This window comes from Carlito syrichta, unplaced genomic scaffold (genome assembly GCF_000164805.1).
Source record: "Carlito syrichta isolate Samal-C Ts95f unplaced genomic scaffold, Tarsius_syrichta-2.0.1 Scaffold315069, whole genome shotgun sequence".
NCBI classification, from domain to species: domain Eukaryota; kingdom Metazoa; phylum Chordata; class Mammalia; order Primates; family Tarsiidae; genus Carlito; species Carlito syrichta.
The window spans coordinates 334826-361477 of record NW_007259165.1 but is presented as its reverse complement, the minus strand read 5'-3'; the positions used below and the strand labels follow the sequence as shown (position 1 = coordinate 361477).

General features: G+C 49.1%; 1 protein-coding gene across 1 annotated transcript in view; it reads left to right on the top strand.

The window, feature by feature from the left end:
* SFMBT2 (Scm-like with four mbt domains 2) overlaps positions 1-25834 on the top strand; it is a 160743-nt gene extending 134909 nt beyond the window's left edge. Inside the window, exons 14-18 of the mRNA XM_021706035.1 lie at positions 8925-9100; positions 14001-14167; positions 14525-14788; positions 16112-16240; positions 25694-25834. Of these exons, the coding sequence (XP_021561710.1) occupies positions 8925-9100; positions 14001-14167; positions 14525-14788; positions 16112-16240; positions 25694-25834 (877 nt within the window). The remainder of the gene's footprint in view (positions 1-8924; positions 9101-14000; positions 14168-14524; positions 14789-16111; positions 16241-25693) is intronic.
* Positions 25835-26652: the final 818 nt, after the last annotated feature.

The window sequence follows — 26652 nt, the reverse complement described above, 5'->3', positions numbered from 1 at the left end:
TTCGGTGAGTCGTGCTCAGCTCAGTGGAAATAGTTTGGTTTCTTCTTTTTCCTTAAGCCTTGGCTCATTTTGTGTGTGCTGTTAGTTATTTGACTTTCTTTTACACAATCCTGTATTGAATAGTAAGATGTGGTATTTGGCTATAAAGTGATTCACGTGAAAAGGGTTTTCCAAATGGAAAGTCTCGTCACCGAAATTTTTTTTTTTTCTTTTTGCTTGTTTGGTGGTTTTTGTTTACCTGGCTTAGATGTAGGTGGCGAACTCCACATGAGGCAAGCAGACGAACCCGTCTCATGGAAGAGGCTGCGTTTCCATGTGGGCGCTCAAACTCATCGGACTGTAGCACGGTGTTTCTGATGTCAAGCATCAGATCATGGCGTGGTGCTTCTGGTTCAACACAGACCCGTTAAGGATGCTCTGAGGGACTTCTAGAATAAACACACACACACCATTGATTGCACAGAGCTCCCATGACTTGAGATGCAGGAAGCAAGAAGGAAGAGAAGAAACACCAGTGAGCCATCCTACCGACGCTGCTGTGTGATGACAAAGATGAGACCCACAAAGAGAGAGCTCGGTTCTGAAGGAAATCCCAAGCCCTGCTAGTGCTAATGAGAAGAGAGATTCTTCTCAGGGCACACGCCACCTTCCTATTTCTTCAGGATTATCAGAGTTCCTTTTTGTTGTGTCTTTTAATCCTTCCTTCAGAATTCGAAGCTCTGAGTTCAGCTTGAAGAGCTGGGACCCTGTCCTCTCGCCCACGCCCCTCTCACTACCTGAGCTGGCTTTGCTAAAAGGCTCTGATGAGGGTCGTTTTGAAGACGGATGATAGAACAGGCCATATTGACCTTACCCCACTTGGATCGGGCTGTTAAGAACGGATCGTGGGGCCAGTGTTGTGTTTTTCGCTGTCTATCTTTTTGACTCAAAATCCATGTTGAGTTTTCTCAACTCCTAACTACCAAAGGAGAGGAGACCGCTTTTTCCAGCATTGTTTTTGTCCCGTCTTCCTCTTTTTCCACCCCTGTCATATGCACTTGGACGTGGAAGTAAATCCCTCCTTTGGTGAGTAGGAAGAAATTGGAAGGCCGTGCACACCTCCTTATTGATACCTGGGGAGGAAAAGTTGTTTATTCCACTCTCTTAGCTTCTGAGACTGGCGGCTACAAATTAAACAGACAAAAGACAGGTTAGCTAGCAAGAGAAAAGAGTTTATTTGCACGTGCAAGGTGCATACATTCATGGGTGCTCAGTGATGAATCGTTCAAAGAGGTGATTAGAATTTGGGGATTATGGGATTATATACCCAACTGAGTACGGAAAAAGGCTTCTATGGGAAGAACAAATAGATTGCTTTGGGAAAGATAAGCCCATTTTTAGGAGGTCAAATGAGAGAGAAGGAAGTTTGTGATGATTCCTGTTTGTGCAAGTGTGAGGGGTCTTTCGCCTTCTTCACAGCCATGGAACTCCCCCAGAGAGGGGATTTATGGGAGTTGACTCGTAGTCTGTCTCCTGTGGGTAGAAGCTGCCCCCAGAGAGGGAATTTATAGCAGTCCTCCTTTCTCTGAACTTTCTGCTTTCAGCCAGATAATGGATGCTCCAAGAAGGATGCCTTCTGCATCTGTTGAACCTCACTGTCTTCTGCCTGGAATAACCTTTCTGCTGACTCTGAGGTTCCCCGTGGGTCTGCATATCAACAGTCAGGAAGAACATCTCTCATGTCCCACTGTTGATCTGTGACTTCCTTGACCTTTTCCAAGTGTGCCTCTGAGACCATGTCAGCCTCAACATCTTCTTATATGCTTGACTTGTAAAGACAAGACTACGTTCTTACATTCAGGATTCTCGGAACCCTTCCTCATACAGAATGAAATGCTGGGGAAAACAAGGGAAGAAGTCATAAAGAAAAAACAAAGAAGACTGGGCGTGTGGCTCAAGCCTGTCATCCCAGCGCTTTGGGAGGCAGAGGCGAGAGGATTGCCTGAGCTCAGGGTTACGAGACCAACCTGGGCAACTTGGTGAGACTTCATCTCTACAATAAATCAAAAAAACTAGCCAGACATGGAAGGCTGAGGAGGAGGGATCGCCTGAGCCCAGCAGGTCGAGGCTTTGGTGGCTGTGAGCATTGCCTCTGCACTCCAACTTGGGCAACAGAGTGAGACTCCAACTCAAAAAAGAAGAAAAAAAAAGGAGCCAAAGCCCTGGTCTAAGGATGACTGGGATGAAGATCTCTGCTTTCTAGACGCCCTTCTTACCACCTTTTCCTCCACCATCTTTTTTGTATCTCTGTTCATTACTTCTAATCCCTGATGTTCTACTTGTGGCTTTTGTTTTCCTTCCTTTCTTCTGGGACTTTTTTGTAATGCCGGAGAATTTTCTGGTGTGTACAACCTCGGCTTTCAATATTTCCTCTGACCTTTTCTTCTTAAGGACTTGCAAACGGTGCTTCAAAAACGTTATCTTAGTGTTTACGAGAGCCTTGCCGGACCATATAATAAATGATATGTGTCATTTGTTACGTCATTTATTTCACAGATCTCGTAGTGCCAGTATAAAGTGAAAGACATTATGTCATACTTTTTGGTGGTTCTTTTCACACATCCTGCCTGCTAGAGTTATATCATCAGTATGCTTCAATGGTGAGACTTTAATGGAAAAGGAGACCAGGAAACGGAATCTTCTTGTCACTTTTGATAAAATTAAGAGTAGAATGAAGCCTGGGCAACACAGCAAGACCCCATCTCTACCCAAAAAAAATTTTAAGTCAGAAAATTAGCCAGGTGAGGTGACGTGCGCTTGTAGTCCCAGCTACTTGAGAGACTGAGTGAGGAGGATCGCTTGAGTCTAGGAGTTGGAGGCTGCAGTGAGCTATGATGGCACCACTGCATTCCAGCCTGGGCAACAGAGTGAGGCCCCATCTCTAAAAACAAAACAAAGCGCAAAAAAATAAAGGAGTCCATTATTTTTAAACTGTGCTTTAGTTTTTATTCATACATTGCGGTGGTCTTTTCCTTATTGCAAAAGGTTTTACTGAAATGCTTACTTCCATGGCATCATCCCAAACCAGGAAGAAGAAAATAGAGTCACCTTTTTCCAGTTACCCTGGGTCACCGCTGTCTCTCTCTGTCCCCCTTGATGAGGGCACGACATGCACTCGCTTTGTCATGTGGAGGTTTGGCGCATGGAGATACCTTACCTCTGAGCCCTCGTTCCCCAGTGTGGCACCTGACCCAACTTTCGTGTTTCTCCTGCATTTTCGTGTCTGGTTATTTTACTTTTTTAAAGGGACTTGAAGAGTCTTGCTTGTGAACGCTTTCAAACAGAGCAGTGGGGCTACCAAATTCGTGGTGGGTAGAAAGGAGATGGAAAATAGACCCGTAAAGTCCTTTTTTGATTCTATTTTTCCCATGGTGTGAGAGATGTGCTCTGTTCACAGTTGTGCTGCTTTTGCTACAAAGTGCGACTAGCGTAGTGAGCAAGAACTCTTGGAAGCCCTCTTCCGAGAGGGAAGTTTCTACGTGTAGCGTCCACAGAGGTCCTAGGAAAATCAACTGTTGTGTGGAGCTGTAGAATTTACAGTGTGATATCATCTGCAAAACACTTATTTTTAATTCTTACTACCCGAAGAGGCAAGCTCGGCACATGAGAGAAACTGAAGAAAAAACAAAACTCAGCACTGAGATATGAAAGATCAGTGAATAAAAGACTAAGTATATTTTCCCCCCAAGTTAGAATTTATTTTTATTTTTTTGCTGTTGATATTTTAAAAAATGACTTACTAGTGGAAACATATCTATCTTTTCCAGTCTCCAGAAAGCCATTTTTTAAAAAGGTTGAAAACGTGCATTTCAGTAGCTGAGTGAGATGCGAGCTGCCTAGAGACCTATGAGCTGTGGCCAGTGGAAAAAGGGGTCGTTATTTTGATCACTTTTAAGATGTATTGAAAGGTGATTGGAACTTATTTTCAAGGGCTCACGTTTTCAGCCAGGCATGGTTGACAACATATTGCTATAAATATTTGGATAAAGGCCTGTATTTAAAATAAAAACCCATCCAATCCTCTTTGCAGTTTTATGTTGGGGGAGGGCACGTTGCATACACAAAAATACGGAATCATCTTTTTGGAGGGCGGGCCCTTGTAGTTCAGGCTTCCCCTGCTAGGTAAGTGTTCTAGGAACCCAGCAGCATCCGGGTACTAGCCAGTATTGTTTTAAGAGGCTGCATTTGGCTTTGGTGATTTTTTTTTTTTTTTTTGAGAGTCTTTCAACGCGTTTGCCCATTTCATGATGGGTGATTTCTGAGTGCATCTGCCCATGCCACGCTGAGTGTTCAGCAGTTTTTGACCAAAACCAGCATGACCCCTCAGGCCCACCCTGCCTATTCTCCCAATCTCACCCACAGCAACTTTTTTTCCCTTCCCTGATGAAAAAGTCCTCAAAGGGAAACGTTTTGGAGGTGCAACAAAAAACAGCAGAAGCACTAGAAGGCATCAAAATGGACAAGTCCAAAAACTGCTTTGAGTGGTGGAAGAAATGTCTCCATAGGTGTCTTACATCAAATGGAGAGGACTTTGACAGTGACCGAAGTTTAAGCATGGAAGAATACACAGTTTTTTACAATAGCTTCTAGGATTTTGGGGGGGGTTCCCCCTCGTATGTTGGTAACTTCATGGCATGTGGTTTCTCTTGGGCAGGAGGAGACCGTTTGATTGTTTTTCTCAAACATGAGCAAACAGTGACGATATTTAGATTCTAGAAGCATTTCTCACTGTAAATTCTTTGTCATGTTGGTGTTTTGGGGGAGGGGGAACTTCATTTTTATGTTTCTTAAGTAGTTATGCTTAAAGAGCAATCGTGCATGTTCTGCTCTTGCTAGCTGGCAGGGGAAGATATGGGAGATTAACTTATATTCAAGTATCCAGGCGGGAGAGCAGCCATCTTGGTAGGCAATGCTAGTTTGTTCTAGCATATCTGTCCTGGAAAAGCAGCTCATTGTAGATAAGTAGAAAAGGCGTCCGTATTTCTGGATCTCGTGTATCTGGTACTCTGAAAAACTTTTGGGAGGCCAGGCACGGCGGCTTATACCTGTAATCTCAGCATTTTGGGAGGCCAACGCAGGAGGAACGCTTGAGCCCAGGAGTTCAAGACCAGCCTGGGCAATATAGTGAGACTTTGTCTCTACAAAAAATCAAAAAGTTCTCCAGGCGTGGTGGCGCATGCCTATAAATCCAGCTACTCAGGAGGCTGAGGCGGGAAGATCGCCTGAACCCAGGAGGTCAAGGCTGGGGTGAGCTGTTGTGTCACTGCACTCCAGCCTGGTCAGCAGAGTGAGACCCCAACTCAAAATTTAAAAGAGAGAGAGAGAGAGAAAGCGCTGTGGTGGCAAGATGCTGACAGAATGTCTTGGGGTCCCGTCCTTGTCCCCCCCTCCCCTTTGAGGTATGAGAGTTGTAATCCAGCTCAGGCAGCTGTAACAAAGCATCACAGCCTGGGGGCTTAAGCAATACACCATGATTTTCTCACAGTTCTGGAGTCTGGAAGTCTAAGACTGAGATGCCAGGGTTGGTTTCTCCAGAGTCTCTCTTCCTGGCTTGCAGACGGCTGCATTCTTGCTATGACCTCCCATGGTCTAGTCCCTATGCATGTGCACCCCTGATGTCTCGTCTTTTCTTTTTTTTCTTTTTTTTAAAGACAAGGTGCGCTCTGTCACCCAGTCTGGAGCACAGTGGTGTGATCATAGCTTGCTGCAGCCCTGAACTCCTGGCTGCTAGCGATCCTTCCGCCCTTGGCCTCCCAAGTAGCTGAGATCATAGGCATGCACCACCACACCTGGATCACTTTTTCTTTCATAGAAATGAGGTCACACTTGTTGCCCAGGCTGGTCTTGAACACCTGGCCTCAAGTGAGCCTCCCACCTCAGTCTTCCAAAGTGCTGGAATTACAGGGGAGAGCCACCACCCCCAGTCTTTTCATCTTCTTATAATGCCGCCATTATAAGACGTCATTATTATGACCTCATTTAACCGTAAATACCTTTTTATTTATTTTTAGTAAATTTATTTTGAGTTGGGGTCTCACGCTGTCATTCAGGCTGGAGTGCCATGGCACAATCATGGTTCACCACAGCCTTGACCTTCCGGGCTCAGGTGATCCTCCCACCTCATCCTCCTGAGTAGCTGGGACTACAGGCGCATGCCACCACACCCAACTAATTTTTTGATATTTCTGTAGAGAGGAGATCTTGCTTTGTTACTCAGGCTGGTCTCAAACTCTTGAGCTCCCCAAGTGCTGTAGTTACAGGCCTGAGCCACTGCACCTGTCCCGAATTATCTCTTTAAAGTCGTCGTCTTCAGTTACAGTCACATCAGTGGTTATGGCTTCAGTCAGTGAATTTGGGAGGAACACAGTTCAGTCCATAATAAGAATGAAGCTCTCTGTGAGGCCTCTTGCTTAGATTTTCTGGTTTATAACTAAAGAAATGCATTTTATTATTCCTAGTATGCACACGAAGACTGTGGCTTTCCAAAGACCTCTGTCTAATAATCTACACTGTTGGTGATAGTGTAAGCTAGTACAACCTCTGTGGAACACAGTTTGGCGATTCCTAAAAGGTCCGAAAATCGACCTTCCGTATGACCCAGCAATCACCCGTCTGGGAATATACTCAAAGGAACTCAGATCACTCTATAAGAAAGATACCTGCACACGTGTATATATTGCAACATTGTTCATAATAGCAAAAACATGGAACCAACCATGCTGCCCATCGAAAAAAGACTGGATTAAAAAAACGTAGTACATATACATGATGGAATATTACGCAGCCATAAAGAAGGACAAAGTTAGGAACTTCACAGCAACCTGGATGGACTTAGAGTCTGTAATACTGAGTGATCTATCACAGAAACAAAGAACTGAGTACCACATGTTCTTATTCATAAGTGGACCTTGAATAACTATTGTTAATACTATAGGAAAGGGATTGGCAGTAGTGGGAAACTGCCAGGGCAGGGGGGCACACCTCATCCACAAGGGTACCTGCATAATGAACATTTGTACGCCTATCCCTGAATCGTACCCCACATCTTTAAAATAAAAAATGTAAAAAAGAAATAAAAGAAATAGAGATTCATAAGGATGGTTGTTTCCGGCGCCCATGTTCTAATTCGAGTCTGACCTCACCACTGCCTGTCTCTCCATCGAGGATAGAATCCTCCCAGAATCGCCGGAGGTATGCATGTTCAGAAAGGACTGGGTTTACTGCTTTGGAAAGAAGAAACCAAAACCGCGGGGGCAGAGGGGTACTGTGAAGCTGGGTGGTTTTTCTGGAAGCAAGCTGTGGTTCCCGGGTGATCTTTCACTTCTCAGTAGGGGAGCGGAGAGGCCAGCTCCCCTCATGGGCAGGGTGTGGTGACGGCTTCCCCGTTCCCCACTGTTCCTTGACACTTGAGAAATACAGAAGCCTTTTCTTCAGCTTTCGCCAGTCCCCAGGGGCCCCTGATGGATGGTTCCATGTGTATCCAGGTCGCTGCAGCCAGCGTCCAGGCACCCAGGCCTTTTCTTCAGCTTTTGCCAGTCCCCAGGGGCCCCTGACGGATGGTTCCGTGTGCATCCAGGTCGCTGCAGCCAGCGTCCAGGCGCCCAGGCCTCCTCCTCCAAGACCTCATCCCAGGGCTGCTCTGCACCTTTTTGTGGATTTTTTTCCCCCTGCTCATAAAATCCACTGTGTCTCTCTCCTTTTAAATGTGACCTTGCCTGCCTCTCCCCATGCTGCACAGATGCCATTTATGAATAATGGAAATTGTCCCCATTTCAACAATATGAGATGCAGTCTCCACCAAGACAGCATCTCAGCGTTCTGAGTTGGCAGGGATTTCAAGGCAGAATGGTGATGCCACATGCACTCACGTTTGGTCAGAAATGAAAGACGAGAGTAACAGGAAAATGTCTATCCTATTTCATTAACTTCATCTTGAGAACCGAGCCCACTGGGCACATACCGTCCACCACTAATCTTTGGGGTGAAGTTATTATGTATAACGCGGTGAGAACTTGCGATACAGGAGTCTTTCTTGCAGTGGATTCTGGAATTTTGCACTGTTGTCACATGTTTTGTGCATGCTAGTGAGCATTTCTTTCTTTCTTTTTTTTTTTAAGTCAGGATCTCACTCTGCCACCCAGACTGGAGTGCAGTGGCATAATCACAGGTCACAGCAATCTCTGCCTCCTGGGGTCCAGTGATCCTCCCACCTCAGCCTCTCAAGTAACTGGCACTATAGACGCATGCCTCCATATCCGGCTACTTTTTTGATGTTTTTGTAGAGACAAGGTCTCGCTATGGAGCCCAGGTGGGTCTCGAACTCCTGGATTCCAGTGATCCTCCCACCCTGGCCTCCCAAAGTGCTGGGATTATAGGCATGAGCCACTGCACCTAGTTGCTAGTGAGCGTTTCTTAAAAACATTTCTGTGAGATCATGAGGAAATATAAAAACAAGTCAAATGGAAACCGCTGAAACAGCATGGTTTTTTATTAGAAAATGAAGAGATGGCTGGGCTCGGTGGCTCACTCAGTGCTTTGGGAGGCCAAGGGGAGTAGATTGCCTGAGCTCACGGGTTCGAGACCTGCCCGGGCAACTTGGCGAGACCTCGTCTCTACAGTAAATCAAAAATTAGCCAGGTGTAATAGCGTGTGCCTGTAATTCTGGCTACTTGGAAGGCTGAGGCAAGAGAATCACCTGAGCCCAGCAGGTCAAGGCTACAGTGGCCGGGAGCGTGCCACTGCACTCCAGCCTGGGCGATGGAGTGAGACTCCAACTCAAAAAAGAAAAGAAAAAGAAATGCAGAGGTTACGTCTGGGTTGTGCTGTACAGAACAATTTGGATAACAATTTGGTCTCACAGTTGCTTTGCCTTTTCTGATTTTTAGGTACAGAGGCAAAACCTACAGGGCCGTGGTCAAGATCGTGCGAACCTCTGACCAAGTAGCAAACTTCTGCCGCCGGGTTTGCGCCAAGCTGGAATGCTGTCCAAATCTGTTCAGCCCCGTGCTGGTCTCTGAAAACTGCCCAGAGAACTGCTCTATTCACACCAAAACCAAATACAGTAAGTACGAGTAATGAGAAAACGGACACATCCCAGGCCTGACCTACAGCGTGATCCGTTTGGTTTGGGGGATTTTTGTTTTGTTCTCTCTCTTTCTTTGTTATTTGAGATTCAAGGGGGCTTACCTATGCAGGCTTGTTGCATAGGTATACTGCATGATGGTGGGGCTTGGGCTTCTGTGGTACCCAGTGTTTTTCGGCCCTTATCTGCCCGTTCCTCCCCCATTAGGAATCCCTGGGTCTGTTGTTCCCATTTTTATGCCCATGTGTACCCTGGGCTTAGCTCCCACTGGTGAGAACATGCAGTATTTGGTTTTCTGTTTCCAAGTTAATTCACTTAGAATGACGGTCCCCAGCTATATCCACGTTGCTGCAAAGGACATGGTTTTATCCTTTTTTATGGCTGCATAGTGTTCCACAGTGTGTATGTACCACATTTTTTTTAGATGAGCGTGCAAAGTAACAGCTTTCTTTTCTTTCTTTTTTAACTTTGTTTTATTATAAGGATGTGGGTACAAGTCAGGATTAAGTATATAAATAGTCTGTGTGCAGGGACATTTGGGCCCCCAATGGTCCTCCCTTCCCCTGATTTAGGATCAGTTACCCTAAGTGATGCCACATGCCCATCCCCCCTCCCAGCAGTGTCCCGCCACTGCCGAGCCCTCTCTTGTAGTATTGTGATAAATATTCAGAACCCGCTTATGAGTGAGAACATGTGGTACCCAGTCCTTTGTTTCTGTGATAGCTCACTAAGTATGATGGACTCCTAAATCCATCCAATTTCTGCAGAGTCCATAATTTTGTCCTTTTTTTCAACTGCGTAATACTCCACTGTATATAGGTGCCATATTTTCTTTAGACAGTCCACTTTCAGTGGGCAGCAGGGTTAGTTCCATGTTTTTGCTATTGTGAATAGTGCTGCAGTAAACATGCATGTGCACATGTCTTTTTTGTAAAATGATTTGAGTTCCTCCCGGTATAATCCCAGAAGGGAGGTTGCTGGGTCGTATGAAGGTCAGTTTCTAGTTCTTTTAAGAATTTCCACACCGTTTTCCATATTTTCTTTATTCAGTAGTCCACTGTGGATGGCTGGTGTGAGGTGGCATCTCACTGTGGTTTTGATTTGCATTTCTCTGATGCTTATTGAAGTTTAGCATTTTTTCATGTGTGTTGGCTGCTTGTATATCTTCTTTCTCTTTTCTTTCTTTTTTTTTGCATAATCTTCCTTAGGAATTTGCTAAGGAAGAAACTTCCTTAAGACTTGCTGTAGCAGATACATGTGTTTTTACTCCTGACTTGAGGAAGGGACAGGGTGACGAAAAGCAGGTGGATTGTTACTGGTAGGACCTGGCAGAAAAAAAGGGAAAATGTGTGTACCATGAATTTCAGCAGATGGACGGATTCTGCAGCTCATGGCTGGAGGGAGTCAGGTCAGACTGCTGACCAGTCGTGGCCTGGAACGCAGGTGACTTGTCAGGTCTACCCCTGAGGAACCAGAGCGGTTCTTATGACCTCCTTTCCTCGGGCCACACTCCTGTCATGATCTGCTTCTCTCCTGATGAGGTCTTTAAAACTCCCTCGAGGTAGCCCTGGAGGGTCCCGGAGCCTCCAGCCCCCATGTCAGCTAGCAGCCAGGGCTCCTGGAGGGCCCAGTCATGTGACCTGTGCTCTATGAGCTGTGGCTGCTTGTGACTGGTCAGCTCAGTGTTCTGTGAGCTGTGACTGCTTGTGATTGGTCAGCTCGGTGCTCTGTGAGCTGTGACTGCTTGTGATTGGTCAGCTCGGTGCTCTGTGAGCTGTGGCCACTTTTGATTCGTCAACTTGCTGCTACATGAGCTGTAGCTGCTTGTGATTGGTCAGTTTGGTACTCTGTGAGCTGTGGCCCCTTGTGATTAGTCAGCTTGTGTGTTGGAACCAGGGATCTGAATGCACTCAAGCGCTCTTCAGAGGGTGACTTTCCTTCTGTTTTATCTGTGTGTGCCACACACACACACACGCACACACACACAGTCTGCCGTCCATGCTCACTCTTGCTTGAGGCCAACTGCGCTCCCACTGAACATGCAGGCCTGTGTCAGTTCGCACACAGGGGCTCCCAGGCAGAACCCACAGGTGTGTCTGTCCAGGGTGTCACCTGTTTCCTGAGGAACTGGTGTCCACATCCCCTTACCTTTGGCCTGGAGAGGGTCACAGCAGCTCCTCAATTAAAAAGGCGTCCAGGTGCGGTGGCTCACGCCTATCATCCCAGAACTTTGGAAGGCCAAGACAGGAGGATTGCTTGAGCCCAGGAGTTTGAGACCAACTTGGGCAACATAGTGAGACCTCGTCTCTACAAAAAAATCAAAGAATTAGCCAGGTGTGGTGGCACATACCTGCAGTCCCAGCTACTCGGGAGGCTGAGTCAGGAGGATCACCCAGGAGCTCGAGGCTGTGGTGAGCCGTGATTGTGCCACTGCCCTCCAGCCTGGGTGACAGAGTGAGACTCCAACACACACACCCAAAAAGGCCTAGATCAAGGCTCAAAACTTGGCCCTGAATATTTATCTTACAGAGCCCCCGTGTTCTTCCAGAACACTAGGAATGACAGGGCAGGAGCAGTGACCACAACTAGATGACACACAACTGAAATAAATGCAGTGACGTTTCTGGATCTGGCATGAGAAGACTTCAGAAATCCTTGGGTCCTTGGGGCTACCTAGTTTTTGTTTGTTTGTTTGTTTGTTTGTTTGTTTGAGTTGGAGTCTCACTCTGTCGCCCAGACTGGAGCGCAGTGACCGCTCCCGGCCAGCCTCGACCTGCTGGGCTCCGGCGATCCTTCCGCCTCAGCCTTCCGAGTAGCTGGAACTACAGGCGCGTGCTACCACGTCCGGCTCATTTTTTATTTATTGTAGAGACGAGGTCTCACCAAGTTGCCTGGGTGGGTCTCGAACACACGGGCTCAGGCAATCCACTCACCTCGGCCTCCCAAGGCGTGGGATTACAGGCTGAGCCACCGAGCCTGGCTGGGGCTACCTTATAAGGACTGTAGACACAGGTTGAATGACAGCCTTCATGGGAGGAAAACAGAACAGGGTTTTGGTGGAGTTGAGAGCCAGAAGGGCAAGGGTCACCTGATCTAATTCTGCGGCCCTAAACACATGATGTCTGACTGCCTTCTGTCCTCGGCAGCCTGCTTCGAAGAAAGGCTGAACCAACCCCACCCTGCCTGCCTGGTATTGGGTGGGGATAAGTGCTCGTTCATGTGCACCTGTGCTTCGAGGTCCCCATGGAGCAGGCCCACCCCAGAGCAGTGTGTTCCTGCTCACAGAGGAGCCCGGTCCCGGTGGGACTGGACACAGGCCGTTGTCCCTGCCTCTCCTGCCATCGGCCCCGCTCGAGGGGATGATGAGAACAGGCGGGGGCCCCCAGAGCCAGGTGTGCTCTCTGGGAGTTACAGGGCTGCTGCTGTGTGGTTTCTCCACTGTTTTTTGTTTGTTTGCTTTTGAGTTGGGGGGGTCTCACTCTGTCACCCAGGCTGGAGTACAGTGACATGCTCATGGCTACTGCAACTTCGGCCTCCTAGGTTCAGGCGATCCTTCTGTCTCAGCCTCCCAAGTAGGTGGGACTGTAGTCGCCACCATGCCCAGTGAATTTTCTTGACTTTTTGTAGAGACGGGGTCTCGCTGTGTTCTCCAAGCTGGTCTCAAACTCCTGGACTCAAGCGATCCCCCCAACTCAGCTTCCCAAATTGCTGGGATTACAGGCATGAGCCACCACACCCAGCCTCCCACAGTTTTTATCAGTGCCATCCTGTGGACCAAATATAAGGGTGGAGTGGAGGAATTAGCGGATTTCAGGCCCAACGGAAACCGAAAAAGTTAGTCCAGATGGTCTCATTTTGCGCATAAGGAAACTGGGGTCAGGAAAGTGCAGTGATGTCCAGCTCCTTGCAGGGCTGCTGCTGGAAACTAGGTTTGTGCGTTCTGACATTGCCTTTTGGCTCATTGCATCTGTGGACAGAGCTCCCTTGGCTGCATTTGGTTCCTTGATGGATTGAGGGAATTACGTCTGGGACAGCTGAGCCTTGGTTAGTGAGTTGTCTTGGTTGTCATTGAGGACTGGATGTTTGGGGGGACTGTCACTCGTTTGGAGACATGGAGTTTATAAAATACATGGATCATTATTGGAGATCGGCACATGATTTTCGAACAAGTGTGCTGTTGATCCACGTGTGTATCTCTGCTCAAGAATCCAGAAGTAACAGGCGTCTCCACTGAGTGAGAAAAGAATAAAATACACAGTGATGTTATAGAAAAGAAACGCCCCTTGAAGTGGGGAAAGGTGCTTCACAAATTTGTCCTGTGTTCAGGGTCCCTGACTTGTCTTGGTCAAATCAAGAAATACGGGGGGGAGTCCCTTGTGACCCAGACTCACCAACAGATGCTTACCAAATGCTTGTTGACGGACTGATGGTTCAGCTGTCAGAATTGGGTCAGGCACAGTGGCTCATGCCTATAATCCCAGCACTTTGGGAGGCCAAGGTGGGAGGATCACTTGAGCCCAGATGTTTGAGACCAGCCTGGGCAACATAGCAAGACCTCATCTTTACCAAAAAAAAGAAAAATGAGCTGGGTGTTATGGCATGTGCCTTTTATACCCTAGCTACTTGGGAGGCTGAGGAGGGAGACTCAACTGAGCCCGAGAAGTTGAACCATGAACCAGTGATTGTGCCACTGCACTCCAGTCTGGGCAATAGAGTGAGAACCTGACTCCAAAAAAAAAAAAACAGAAGGGAGGTGCCCTTAAACTTTCTGCATTCCAGCCTGAGCAACAGAGCCAGACCCCATCTCTAAAAGAAATTCAGTAAATAAATAAACAAATACATTTCTTTAAAAAGTTCCTAAACCCCCTTCTCCCCACAGCCTATTATTATGGAAAGAGGAAGAAGATTGTCAAGCCCCCCATCGGAGAAAGCAACATTGACAGTGGACACCCCAAACCAGCCAGGCGGAGGAAGCGACGGAAATCTATTTTTGTGCAGAAGAAACGGAGATCTTCCACCGTGGACTTTGCAGCAGGCTCAGGGGAGGTATGTTTTGCCCGGAATCACCTCCCACCCTCGCTGGCGAACGTGGCTGCTTCCCAGGGAAGGCAGCGGCTAAAGTTTGTCACGGGATGGTGGGAAACTTGGATAAGGAACCCCTCTCCCTTATTGGCTGAGTGCAGATTTAAGGAGCTCGGCTACCTGGGCCAGGAAAGGGCCTCCTGGCCGGGAAAGAGCCTCCCCGGCCAGTGGGATCCACCTTCCGAGGTCTCCCTGGAGACCCCGCTCTGTAGTCTGCGTTGGGCTCAGGGCCCAGCCCGGAGGCTGTCTTTCAGGCCGCCCTGCTGCGGCCACGTGGGTTCCCTCTGCCAGTCCCCCTGAATGTCTTTGTCTCCGTCCCAGGAAAGTGAGGAGGAGGACGCGGACGCCATGGATGACGACACCGGCAGTGAGGAGACTGGCTCCGAGCTCCGGGATGACCAGACGGACACCTCGTCCGCAGAGGTGCCCTCGGCCCGGCCCCGTAGGGCCGTCACCCTGAGGAGCAGCTCAGAGCCCACGTGCCGGCCTCCCGTGGAGAGGGTGCGAAGGGGCCGCAGGGTACCGGCTGCCTCCTCTGCAGAGGAGGGCGAGAAGTGCCCGCCCGCCAGACCCGAGGGGACAGAGGTGATGCTCCCAGGGGCAAAGGGCTTCCTGCTTATTCTTAAGTCCAAGAAGTACGGTTTAGGGCCACGATTTGGTAAAACCTTTAAAAAGTATCCGACTGAGGCCAGGCATGGTGGCTCACGCCCAGCACTTTGGGAGGCCAAGGCGGGAGGGTTGCTTGAGCTCATGAGTTTGAAACTATCCTGGGCACCATAGTGAGGCCCCGTCTCTACAAAAAGTAAAAAATTAGCCATGCATGGTGGTGCACGCCTGCAGTCCCAGCTACTTGGCAAACGGAGGTGGAAGGATCGCCTAAGCCCAGCACGTCAAGGCTGTGGTGGCCATGAGCGTGCCACTGCACTCCACCTGGGTGACAAGAGTGAGACCTGTCTCAAAAAAAAAAGTATAAATCAGCAGCAGCTGCCCTGGCAAACCTCCCAAGTTGGGGACAAAGCCTGGTGCCTTCACCTTCTGGCAGAGAGGTCATTCAGCATCAGGGTGGACTTCCAGGCTGGTCGCCTTTAATACCAGGCTACTTTTGAACTACAACAAAATAATTGAGTCATTGCAGAAGCCATTCAGTGGTCTGCCAAGATATTTACTAAATGAAATAGCTACTATTGGTTCCTTCTAAGCTCCTCATCTACAGTACTGAATTATAACCATGGACTGAGCAGTTTAAAATAAAAAAGTCATTGACAAAATGCAAAAATATACCATGTGTAAGCATTTTAGAAATAATGCACCACCTCGGATTCTTGTTGGGAGGAGACACAGGCTCAAGGCTGCCGGGTCTCTTTGAACTCTGGGTTTTCAAAATCCCATCTCCGCACCCCCCGTATCTGCCTTTGCCTCCCCTTCTCTTGGATAGGACGCCTCTGTGGTATTATAAAATATGAAATCCTCGCATTGGGTTTCCCCTAAACCCATCGGCGGCATGGAATTAGTGGAAAACGTAATTGACAGCATTATCACAAAATCACGGGACGCACAGCCAGCGCTCTCCTTTGCACACGTGTACAAATATCCCTTGGTTCTCCTCTCCAGTCGGAGGCGCTTTGTCTATAAGCAGGCCCACAGTGGTCCTGACCTAGGGACTCGGGAAGGGCTGTCTCCGTGCCTGGCATCTTCACCCCTGCAGGCGCACGTGTCATTTGCAGGGGATATCCCCCCAGACGAGTGCTAAGCACGTCCCCAGAGACTGAGAGAAGCTTGTTCAGGTGCCCAGTGAGAGATCAGAGGGAGGCAGTGGCTTCCCTCCGAGACAGGGGCTCAGGCCGGAGGGGGCTTGAAAGGGCCCCGTGCCCATGTGGTGGCTCACACCCTCCTTCCTTCCCTCTGCAGGAAGCAAAGCAGGAGGAAGAAGAGCGACTTGTTCTGGAGAGCAACCCGCTGGAGTGGACGGTCACGGACGTAGTGAGGTTCATCAAGCTGACGGACTGCGCCCCCTTGGCCAAGATATTTCAGGAGCAGGTACGGAAGCCTGCGGCGTGTCACCTGTTTTATGTGGCAAGGCGCTGGGTGCAGATGGGTCTCCTGTCCTGGCCGCGTGGGGTCCCCTTGGCGCTGCTGGGCAGGTGTGGGAGACATGTTCCTTGTGAGGCCCCAGCTGAGAGCCTCCGGGCTGGGAGGCTGGGAAGGCCTCGTGTCTGCTCTTCCCTGGCACCTCAGACACCATGCAGAGGCCGGGCGGTGGCTCGACTAGGCACTTGTGACACCACCAGGTGGGGTGGCTGTCCACTCTCCACCCGAGGACTCCACAGCCCCACAGTGGGGGGGGGGGGTTTACCATCAGTTGGAAACGAAAGCCACGGCTCCCTGCTCGGCCTTCTCAGATGCCACCTGTTTGAGGAGTTGGGGTGCCTGGTTGCAGCTGGGCCAAGCTGGAAGGCAGGGCCTCTCACTCAGCCTTGGCTGGCGTGGGTGGACTGGTCTGTCTTCCCGGGGGTACAAGACCACTCACCGGGCCTTGGCTGGGATGGGTGTGCCCAGGTCCATCTTCCCGGTGCGTAGGGCTGCTCACTTGGCCTTGGCTGGCATGGATGAGCCGGGCCGGTCTTCCCAGTGGTGCAGGACTGCTCACTGGACCTTGGCCAGGCCTATTTTCTCAGTGGTGTGGGGCTGTTCACTGGGCCTTGGCTGACATGGGTGGGCTGGACCCGTCTCCCCAGTGGTGTGTGACTGCAGAAAAGCTGCTGATGTGTAGACTTTTTTTGCCCCGCTAGACCCCCCCCCCGGGCATCCTTGAACTAGAGAGAGTTGGCTTCCGTTGGGCCCGTTTTTGTCAGTGCCTGTAGGCACATCTGGGTGTCCAGCTCTTTCTACTCCAAGTCTTGGATCTGTGAGGCTCACAAACACCAACAAAAGCAATCAAAGAACCCAGCCCTGTGTGCTTCACAGGGGTCCTGAGGTTCCTGGCTGGTTTGACCTCTTTATGACGCCCAGGGATTTTAGTTATGCCTTGCGGGGAAAGTAGGGGAGGTGTGTTTACCGGACCTTCCCAGAGAGGAAGAAACTCTCTGTCCACTGTGGTTGATTTAATGCAGCTTTCATCACTGTGTTCTTACCTTCTTCCCTTATTTCTTCATAAAATGTTTCAAAAGCGAAGGTACTGTGATAAGTAAATGCAAAGTGAACTGTATAATCCCTTCCCTAAAGGACAGCAGATGAAATGACGATAGTTAGCTAAAATGTAAGACATGCGATGATTTGTTGTAAGAAAGAAGACAGACTCTTATTCCCATTTTCCCCCAAATTAATATGAAAACAAGGCCAGACACAGTGGTTCACACCTATAATTCTAGCACTTTGGGAGACCGAGGCGAGAAAATTGGTGGAGGCCAGCCATTTGAGACTAGTCTGGGCAATGTAGCGAGGCCTCGCCTCTACAAAAAATTAGCCGGGTTTGGTGGCACGGGCCTGTAGTCCCAGCTACTCAGGAGGCTGAGGTGGGAGGATTTCCCGAGCCCAGGAGGTCTCGAGGCTGCGGTGAGCCATGACGTGCCACAGCAGTCCAGCCTGGGCAGCAGAGTGAGACCCGGACTCAAAAAAGTTTTAAAAAAAAATTTTTTTTTTAAATCAGAGTCTCCCTCCGTTCCCCAGGCTGGAGTGCAGTGGCATGCTCACGTCTACCCCAGCCTCGACCTGCTGGGCTCTGGCGATCCTTCCGCCTCAGTTTTCCAAGTAGCTGGAACTACAGGCACGTGCTACCATGCCTGGTTAATTTTTGATTTATGGTAGAGACGAGGTCTCACCAAGTTGCCCAGGCTGGTCTCGAACCTGTGGGCTCAGGCAGTCCTCTCACCTCAGCCTCCCAAAGTGCTGGGATTATAGGCATGAGCCACCACTCCTGGCCTAAAATTTTTTTAATAGAAAAAGTTAATGTGAGACAAAGTCTGATTCTACACACATACACCTTGCATCTGTCTCCACTGGCCTTACATAAAATGTTGAAGTTTAAACCTGTGGCTTCTGCTCTGCTCAGTGTGCTCAGTTTGTTGAAATTTCTCACAGTGCCCCGCAGTATAAATCTCTGTCTTTGAAGACCTCATTGTAAAAAAGAAATACTGTCTTCTGTTTCTTCAGTTAAAGACAGGTTTATCCGGTCTCATTTAGGTTATACAAGCCAGTAGTCTAGAAAGCAGATATTTCCAGCATTAAATCAGGAACAAGAAAAGGTCTGATTTCCCAGACACCTAGGGAGTGTCCCAGGTTTTCTCCTAAGTTCATGTGGTAACGAATTGAGAAAATTAACATGGCTTCCAGCTCTCACACACCTCCCAGCAGAGTAGTTCTTGTCCTTCCAGGGTCACCCCCCTGTGTCCAGAGAAGCCCAGGAGGTGATGGGCTTCATCTGATTGACTGCCAGAACCTTCTGCAGACACCTACCAAGTTCATGCTGAAGGAATGAATGGAGGTGCTGGGGGGACAGAGGGGAGTCACCACCTGGCTTTCTGTGTTTCCTCCCTGCGTGACTCAGAAAAGCAGAGAAGCAGTGAGAAGCTCCGTTGACCTAAAGAACCAGCGTGATAAACTTGTCCCTTCATTAAAACACATCAACAGGAGAGAAAGAGAATCGGAAGAAATCTGGGGGCTTGGGGACTTGTGGATAAGCCCCATGTACGTCTTGAAAGCAAAAAATAAATCCATAGGTTGACCTCCTGTGTAGAACATTGCCTAACGCAATTTTTCCCAGTCTGGCATTTAGGGATGGTGGCTCTGGGCAAAGAGGAGTGGGTTCAAATACATGATGAAGACTGATCACACAGATTTTAATGTCTGTCAGCCCCTGTGTTCATCCAGCAAACACTGTTAAGCTCATTTCCTGGTTGAAGTGCTCCATCGATGTGGAATATGGCAGTTTGTGTTAGCCTGTTTTTGTTTTGTTTTTATTGGAGGGGGGCTCAAGTGCCCAGTTTTAACTAAAAAAGCATCTTTCAGTTGAGCCCAAACAAGGACAGATTTCTCACTTGTAGATTCCGAGTTAGGTCACGAGAGCTCCAGACCACTCACGCTGTGAAAGGCAAGCACCCTTGTGAGTCCACACCCCATGCTAGTCCTTGGTGATAAGCCAGAAAGGGGAGCAAAGCTGACTTTGGAAAAAGGCTAAATAAGATACGACTGGTACTAAGGCTTTCTTTATTGTGCATTTAAGCCCAGCGTGTGCAAGTCTCTGAGAACATTCCCTGCCTTCCCAGGGAGAGACCTCCCTTGAAATGGAACGTGGCCGGCAGGTGCCCACTTGTGGACTCGAGCAATGGACACGGGCCTCTCTCAAGTTGCTCTTCTAACATCAGTTAAAAGCCCGGTCCTTCTTGCCTACTCATTTCTTGTAGGAGAGAGAAGATAGAGAGGCTTTAACTGGTCATCATTTCATTCCTATTTAAGTTTACACTTCACGCCAGTGGTTTCACCTGTCGTAATAAAAAGCCGTTGCCCACTGGGCTATCTGAAGTCCATGGGCACTCGAGTCCTGTCTTGTCCCATCTGATCTTTACTGGCTCGCTTTTACTCATTCTATCCCCTTGAGCCCACATGCCCCATGGCGAGGCCTCCTCTGCGTCTTGGCCAGCCTAATCTGAGCTTTCAGATGAACTGGACGGAGCCATATGCTCTGCCCGCCCCTGTGTGATTGGCATCATGGCGTGATCGTGGCTGTGGGCATTCGCGCCTTGAATATAGGAGCGTAAGCAGAAACTAGAAACTTCCCGCTCCTAGAATCGATGCCTTTTATTTCTGAACTGTTAGGGCAACTGCTTAAAAAATCTGGACTCTCTGATTTCATGCTGCAAACCTGTGCAGTAAAAACCCACTCATCTGTAACAAAGAAAACACGAGACTAAATACCTGCTCATTCAACATGAATCGGAGACATACACTAAGCAGACTGTCCACGTGAGTGATTAACTTCCATAAAAGACCTTCCAGTTCGTTTACAGGTTTCATTCAGGCTGAGACTGTTCCCTGCCGTCGGCTTCTTTAGACCTGAAAACCTCCTCTGGGAACACCCAGATCCTCAGCTGAACTCGCTATCAAAATAAATTTAATTTTGCCATGTGCTAAGCATAACTTTCATGTTGTGTGTCTTATCATATGTCATCTCTTTAAAATCAGCAGAACATTTGTGGTAATTCTGTGTTTAACATAACAGAACTGCCAGCATCTCTGAATCGCATGGGAGCATGTTTATCAGAGTCAAATCAGCTGTGAGGTCCTGTGTGTTATCTGCATAATCCTTGAAAGAACAAAAAGAAAAAACTCCTTTCAAGCCAGAACAAAGGCTGCAGGTGAGAGGGAGAGTGAGATGGAACTCTTTCCTCACGCTTGACTTTTTATGGTGTCCTGTCTTGAGTTCTGGGATTACAGGTATGAGCCTCTGTGCCCAGCCTGCCCTTTAAATAACGCCATCCCGAGTTCTCTAGTTAAAGCTGGTTTTTAAATGCTGACCTGGCTTCTGATGGACACACCTTCTGCCTTTGGGAACATACTGAGCGCCACCCCCCAGCCTAATCTGTGTTGCAGTCCACACCCACCGTTTCCAACACAGAAAGCTCAGGTGCACACGTGGATATGGAGTCTGGGTCTCCACCCTGCAAGCCCCCATTCTGGGAAACAGGAGGAAGCCACTACCCACGCCCTCCTGGCCTTAAAGCTGCTTCCTGACCTCCCATCCCTGTTGCATTCCTGCTCTTCAGCGTATCAGTCCTTGCACGCATGTCCCCTTCCGTGCTCGCTTTGTGCTAATGTCTGGGCGCGTACCAAAAGGCGTCGACCTTCTAACGGTCCGCTTCCTCCTAGCCTAGAGAGGAGCAGTGACTACCCTAGTCTTGCCTGTCGCTGAGTGTGTCTAAGACCTCTCCCCTGTCAGCGAGGATTCACAGAGCAACTTCTGTGTGCCGGGCACTTTACTAAAAGCTGTCTGAAGACAGAGATGGATAAGATGGCCCACGCTGCAAGATGCTTACCCAGACCTGGAAACAGAACAGCAGATACATGCCCGGTTGACAGAAGCATGTGAGGGAATAAAATGGTGGCCTCACCAGAGACATAAGCAGAGAAGTCAGGAACGAGGCGTCTTGTCCCAGGCTGGGGAAGGTGATGCCAGTCACAGCAGGCCGGGGAGCCTCCTTCAGCCACAAAAGCAGAGGCCAGGGCTCTTGGCAGTCGGTCAGAGTGGGTCCGGGGGTGGCCACGAGGCAGGAAGGGTGACCGCAGGAGCAGGGCGTGTTATGCACAGCGGCTTGTGAAGGACGGCTGGATGACTGAATGATGGCACAGTCAGGACACCAGCACATTTCCCCAAAATATGTAGAGATGACATGTCCCAGGAAGGAGACCAGATTCTCTATCCAGTTTTGCAAAATGGTCAGGCAGTTTTAGCGCTTAATCTCAAGGCCTCTCTTTCTTTCAGACATGCCGTACGATATCTATCCGTTCAGGAAATAGTTGAGTGTCCCTTGTGTGCTGGACGCTGCACCAGGGACTAGCAAATGTATCCGGGGTGCCCCTGAGTCACTGTGTCCCCTTTAGATGAGCTTGGAACCGTCGGTGCCTACACAGCTCACTATGGATCACCACCATCCAGCCTGTTTATCCCAACAGGCAAGTGGGTGGTGTTCAAGGAATAGTTTGCTGAAGCGAGTGAAACTCTCCAGGTGTGGAGGCTGCACGCGTCTTCTTGGATGATCTTGGCTTGCAGTATTCTCAGATTAGCACTAGGATGGGTCTCTAAACACCTGCATGTGCTCTTTGCGTCTGCACCACAAAGTCTGTCCTACAGAGGGCGAAAGTCCTGGTTGGTGTGATCATTTAGAAAAGATTGGTCCGGGTGAGGCAGCTCCCACTTGTAATCCCAGCACTGTGGGAGGCTGAGGCAGAAGGGTTGCTTGAGCCCAGGAGTTTGAGACCAGCCTGGGCAACATAGCAAGACCATGACTCTACAAAAAAAAAAGAAGGAAATTAGCTGGGTATGGTGGCTCACGCCTGTAGTTCCAGCTACTTGGGAGGCTGGCCTGAGCCCAGGAGGTTGAGCTGCAGTGAGACATGACCATGTCACTGCACTCCAGCCTGCGCAACAGAGTCAGACTCCAACCCAAAGATAAAACAAAGATTGGAAGTGAGGTGGTCTTCTTGAACTTTCTGTCTAGGGATTTGGAGACCCTGAATGAACCTGCACTACTCGGTGTGAGTTTTTATTTGGAGTGTATTGGACAGCCTAATGGTCAACCCTCAACTTCCTCATTTCTTCCATGTAAGATTCTCGTAAAAGATGCAGATTCTTTGGGAGTGAAGGACTTGCCTTAAAGGGGCCTCTCTCAGAAAGCACTGAGGATCCCTGACAGATGGCAAAGTTCTCCCGACAGAGCCCGATGCCATCTTTGGGGTGTCCAGGAGTCCCGGTTCTCTCTCCTTCTACCCACTGTCCACGCTCTCCCTCGCCCTGGCCTTGACCCAGCTGGCGACTTTGTTTGTTTGTTTGTTTGAGGTAAAGGTGTCACTCCGTGGCCCAGGCTGGAGTACAGTGACATGATCACCGCTCACCGCAACCTCACCCTCCTGGACTCAGGCATTCCTGCCTTCTTAGTCTCCTGAGTAACTGGAACTTTAGAGGGCATGCCGCCACACCTGGTTCATTTATTTTTTGCAGAGTGGAGCTCTCGCTCTGGTGCCTAGGTTGGTCTAGAACAAGCCCCCTTCCTGCCTCGGCCTCCCAAAGTGCTGGGATTACAGTCATGGGCCACCACACCCGGCCCCATCTGATGACTTTTCTTAACTTTGCCAAGGCCAGTTCTTCCCATTTATTCCTTCAGCCAGTGCTGAAGCTGCCCCTGTCGTGTGCTAAGCAGGTGTTTGTCCAGGCTGAGCATACAGGGAAATGAGCAAGCCCTCCGGAAACAATCCTTGACGCCTTCTCGAACAGCAGTTCCACTGTGTGTCTACCGTGAGTGTCTCTGATTCCCCAGCGGGGGCCAGATCCCAGCCCTTGGCTCCCCAAAGCCCTTTGTGCCTCTGCTGAGGTTCATGCATATGTTGGTCACCCCGCTGAAACTGTAGAGAAAGAGTTTATATCTCAATATTTTAGGGCAGATTTTCTAGTTGAACTTGTATGTCCAAGGATGGCTGCCATGACCAAGTGTAGATGTTAGAGCCTGAGCCACAATTTTCCCTCCAGAGTTTAATATCAGAAAACCACGATTCTAGTTCCAATGCTGTCCCACCAGCTATGTGGTCTTAGGTAGATCAGCTCGCTTTTCTGGACATTAACTGCCACTTGGAAAGTAAAACTTCTGTCTCCTGAAATAAGTTCCGGTTCTATTCTGTCCTGTTCTGTCGATGACATTGAAAATAACAGGAAGCCACCTGACCACGGTTTTATAACGTCCATACACTGCCCACTAAAGTGTCCTTTTATGAGGCTCGTGGTTTCTTGAAGATTTTGTGTCCCTAACCTCTGCCCTCTTGTCCATTTTGACATAACAGCTGTGGTTTGGGCTCTGGACGTAGTGTTGGCCAACAGGTCCCAAACCAGGGTGTACCTAGTTTGTTTCATGACCTTGAGGCAATATTCTCAGAATTTCCAGTTCTCCTGTGCTGCAACCTTATCAGTAGCAGCTGCAAAGAAAGTAAGATAACCCGTAAAAGCACTAGAGAAAAAGGACAAAAAATGATATAAATATAGCACGAAAAGTATACTGACAGTTCCTTTAGTTTAGTTCCTACTTTCAAGGCCTATACAAAACTGATCTGTTTACTGTTTACTTTGTGCTTTGATAAGGTCACATTGGAGTCTTGATGACACAGTTTCTAGCTGCATACATCGTAGCTGTTCCCGTCTGTAATTTAAAAATCATTACTCTCGCATTGAATCTTTTAAAGTCAATGCTTGATTTTTATTGCTGCTGTATGTAGTAGTAAATATTTTGGCTTTTGAATCTGATCAGATGATATGTTATTCTTGCTCTTAACATTAGGCTTTTGAGGCCGGGTGCAGTGGCTCACACATAATCCCAGCACTTTGGGAGGCCAAGGTGGGAGGATTGCTTGGACCCAGGAGTTCAAGACTAGCCTGGGCAACATAGCGAGACCTCATCTCTATAAAAATTTTAAAAGGAGATTAGCCTGGCGTGGCAGTGCATGCCTGTCGTCCCAGCTACTCAGGAGGCTGAGACGGGAGAATCACCTGAGCTCAGGAGGTCAAGGCTGCTGTGAGCTATGATTGTGCCACTGTACTCCTGCCTGGGTGACAGCAAGATGCCTCAACACAAAACAAACAACAATAACATTAGTCTTTTGAACCCGGTCCGATGAAAAACTATGCCTGCTCTTTACATTAGTCTTCTCGAAGCTGCCATTTGTACGCACTTTGGTTTGGACAGCTAACCAAACCATGAGTTTCAGAAAACAAGCCACCTGTGTGGCCGTCCTCGAGAGGTCCGGCTCCTACATTCCTGTGGCTTATGGAAGTCCTGGTGTGACACTTGTCCAGGTGGCAGGAATTCTGTATGCTGAGTCCAGCTTATGCCCTTGTTCCACCCATGGTCTTTATTCTTATCATGGGGCTGCAGTCTCTTAGAGCCTCAGCTGTTCCCTCTGGACCAGGAAGCTTGTCTCGGTTGGAAGGGGCTCTTGGGATGAACTCAGTAGTGCGTCAATTGACATCTACGTGAATAAACCAGATGAATACAGGAAGCGAGCTGGTGGAGAGGCATAGATGAAGGGTCTCTTTGTGGAAGCACTTAGAGCTTTGGGGGAGCCTTTGAACCCCTCGTCCTGCAGCAACCATTTAACATGCGTCTAATGTATATCTTCTGGTGTGGGTCTTCAGGTGTAGACATGGATGGACTGAGTAAGGCACATCAGGGCAGTAGATATCTGTCCAGCAGCCCCTCACTCTGGGCAGTGTGTGTGGTCCAAGGGCAGGGGGTGAGGTTTGTTTCTGGAAAACTGCTATGTGGCTGGCATCTCTGTCTTAAGCATCATCTCCCCTGTCCTGGCTATGAAATGTCAGACCTTGGCAGGAAAGCCAAAGAGCTTTTTCTTTAAGTGGAGGGCCCTTTGCCTAGCGAACGAATGAAGTTTCAGCAGTGCGTGGGAAGGGCCTGGCCCGGTGGGCGGAGATTTGCTCTCCCATCAGGGGATGATAACTTGGGAACCAGTTCCCACCACAGCCCACCTGTTCCAGGTCTTTGCACCCGCCAGGGCAGTGGTGGGGATTTCAGACAAGCCCGAATGTCCTCAGCAAGAAGATCTTATTGACGCAAAGACTAGACAGTCATTGAGCCGGTTGGTGTTTCTGCCAACACTCCTCAGAATCCATGAAATGGGCTGCCGTACCCCACGCCTGGCCCCAGACTGGAGCCTGATGGGACAGGAGCGTCGCCCTGGTGCTCACTGCCCGCTCTCTAATCCAGCTTCCTCTTCCGGCAGGACATCGACGGCCAGGCGCTGCTGCTTCTGACCCTCCCGACGGTGCAGGAGTGCATGGAGCTGAAGCTGGGGCCCGCCATCAAGCTGTGCCACCAGATCGAGAGAGTCAAAGTGGCTTTCTACGCCCAGTATGCCAACTGATGGCCCGCCATCGCTATGATGCCGTCTGAGAGGTGCCCGGAACTGGAGCTTTGGCTTTCTAGGATGTGCTTAATGGTACATACTTAAGTCACACCAAAAAGCCAGAAGCCCAAGACCGCCTCCGCCCACCAGCCTGTTTGCTATCTGTGTTTGAAAAACAAACCCGAGTCCCAGGCATTCGCCTCTGGGGAGTGTCAATCACAGTCCTTCCTCGGACCCTGCGAGACATGGACCAGCCTCTTCGTACGTTGATGTTTCTCCTTTTTTCCCCGGCAGCTCCCTGTGACCACGGTTTCCTAAATGGAAGCCCACAGCCTTTGGAAACTTTTTTTTATTTTTTCAGTTGGGATCTCTTTGACGTCTAGGCTGGAGTGCAGCCTCCAACTCCTGGGCTCAGGCGATCCTTCCATCTCAGCTCCCCAAGTAGCTGGGACTACGGACATAGGCCACCATGCCCAGCTAATTTTTTTTTAAATTTTTGTAGAGGTGAAGTCTCGCTTTGTTGCCCAGGCTGGTCTCAAACTTCTGAACTCAAACAGTCCTCCCGCCATAGCCTCCCAAAGTGCTGAGATTATAGGCCTGAGCCACCGTGCTCAGCCTCTCTGAAACTTAGCATATGTGATCAGGGAAGATGCTCAACCCCTTGCTGTCGTGTTTGGGGAAGTCTCTCTCGGGCACACTTGGAGAAGCCCCTTCCTACTATGCAGTGACTCTGGTTGCATGGCAACTGCTGTCACTGCAGCTTGATTTTGGTAGTGACACCTTTGTCAAACACAGCTGTAGTTCGGTGACATTTCAAGATGCGGTTCTAAACAGAT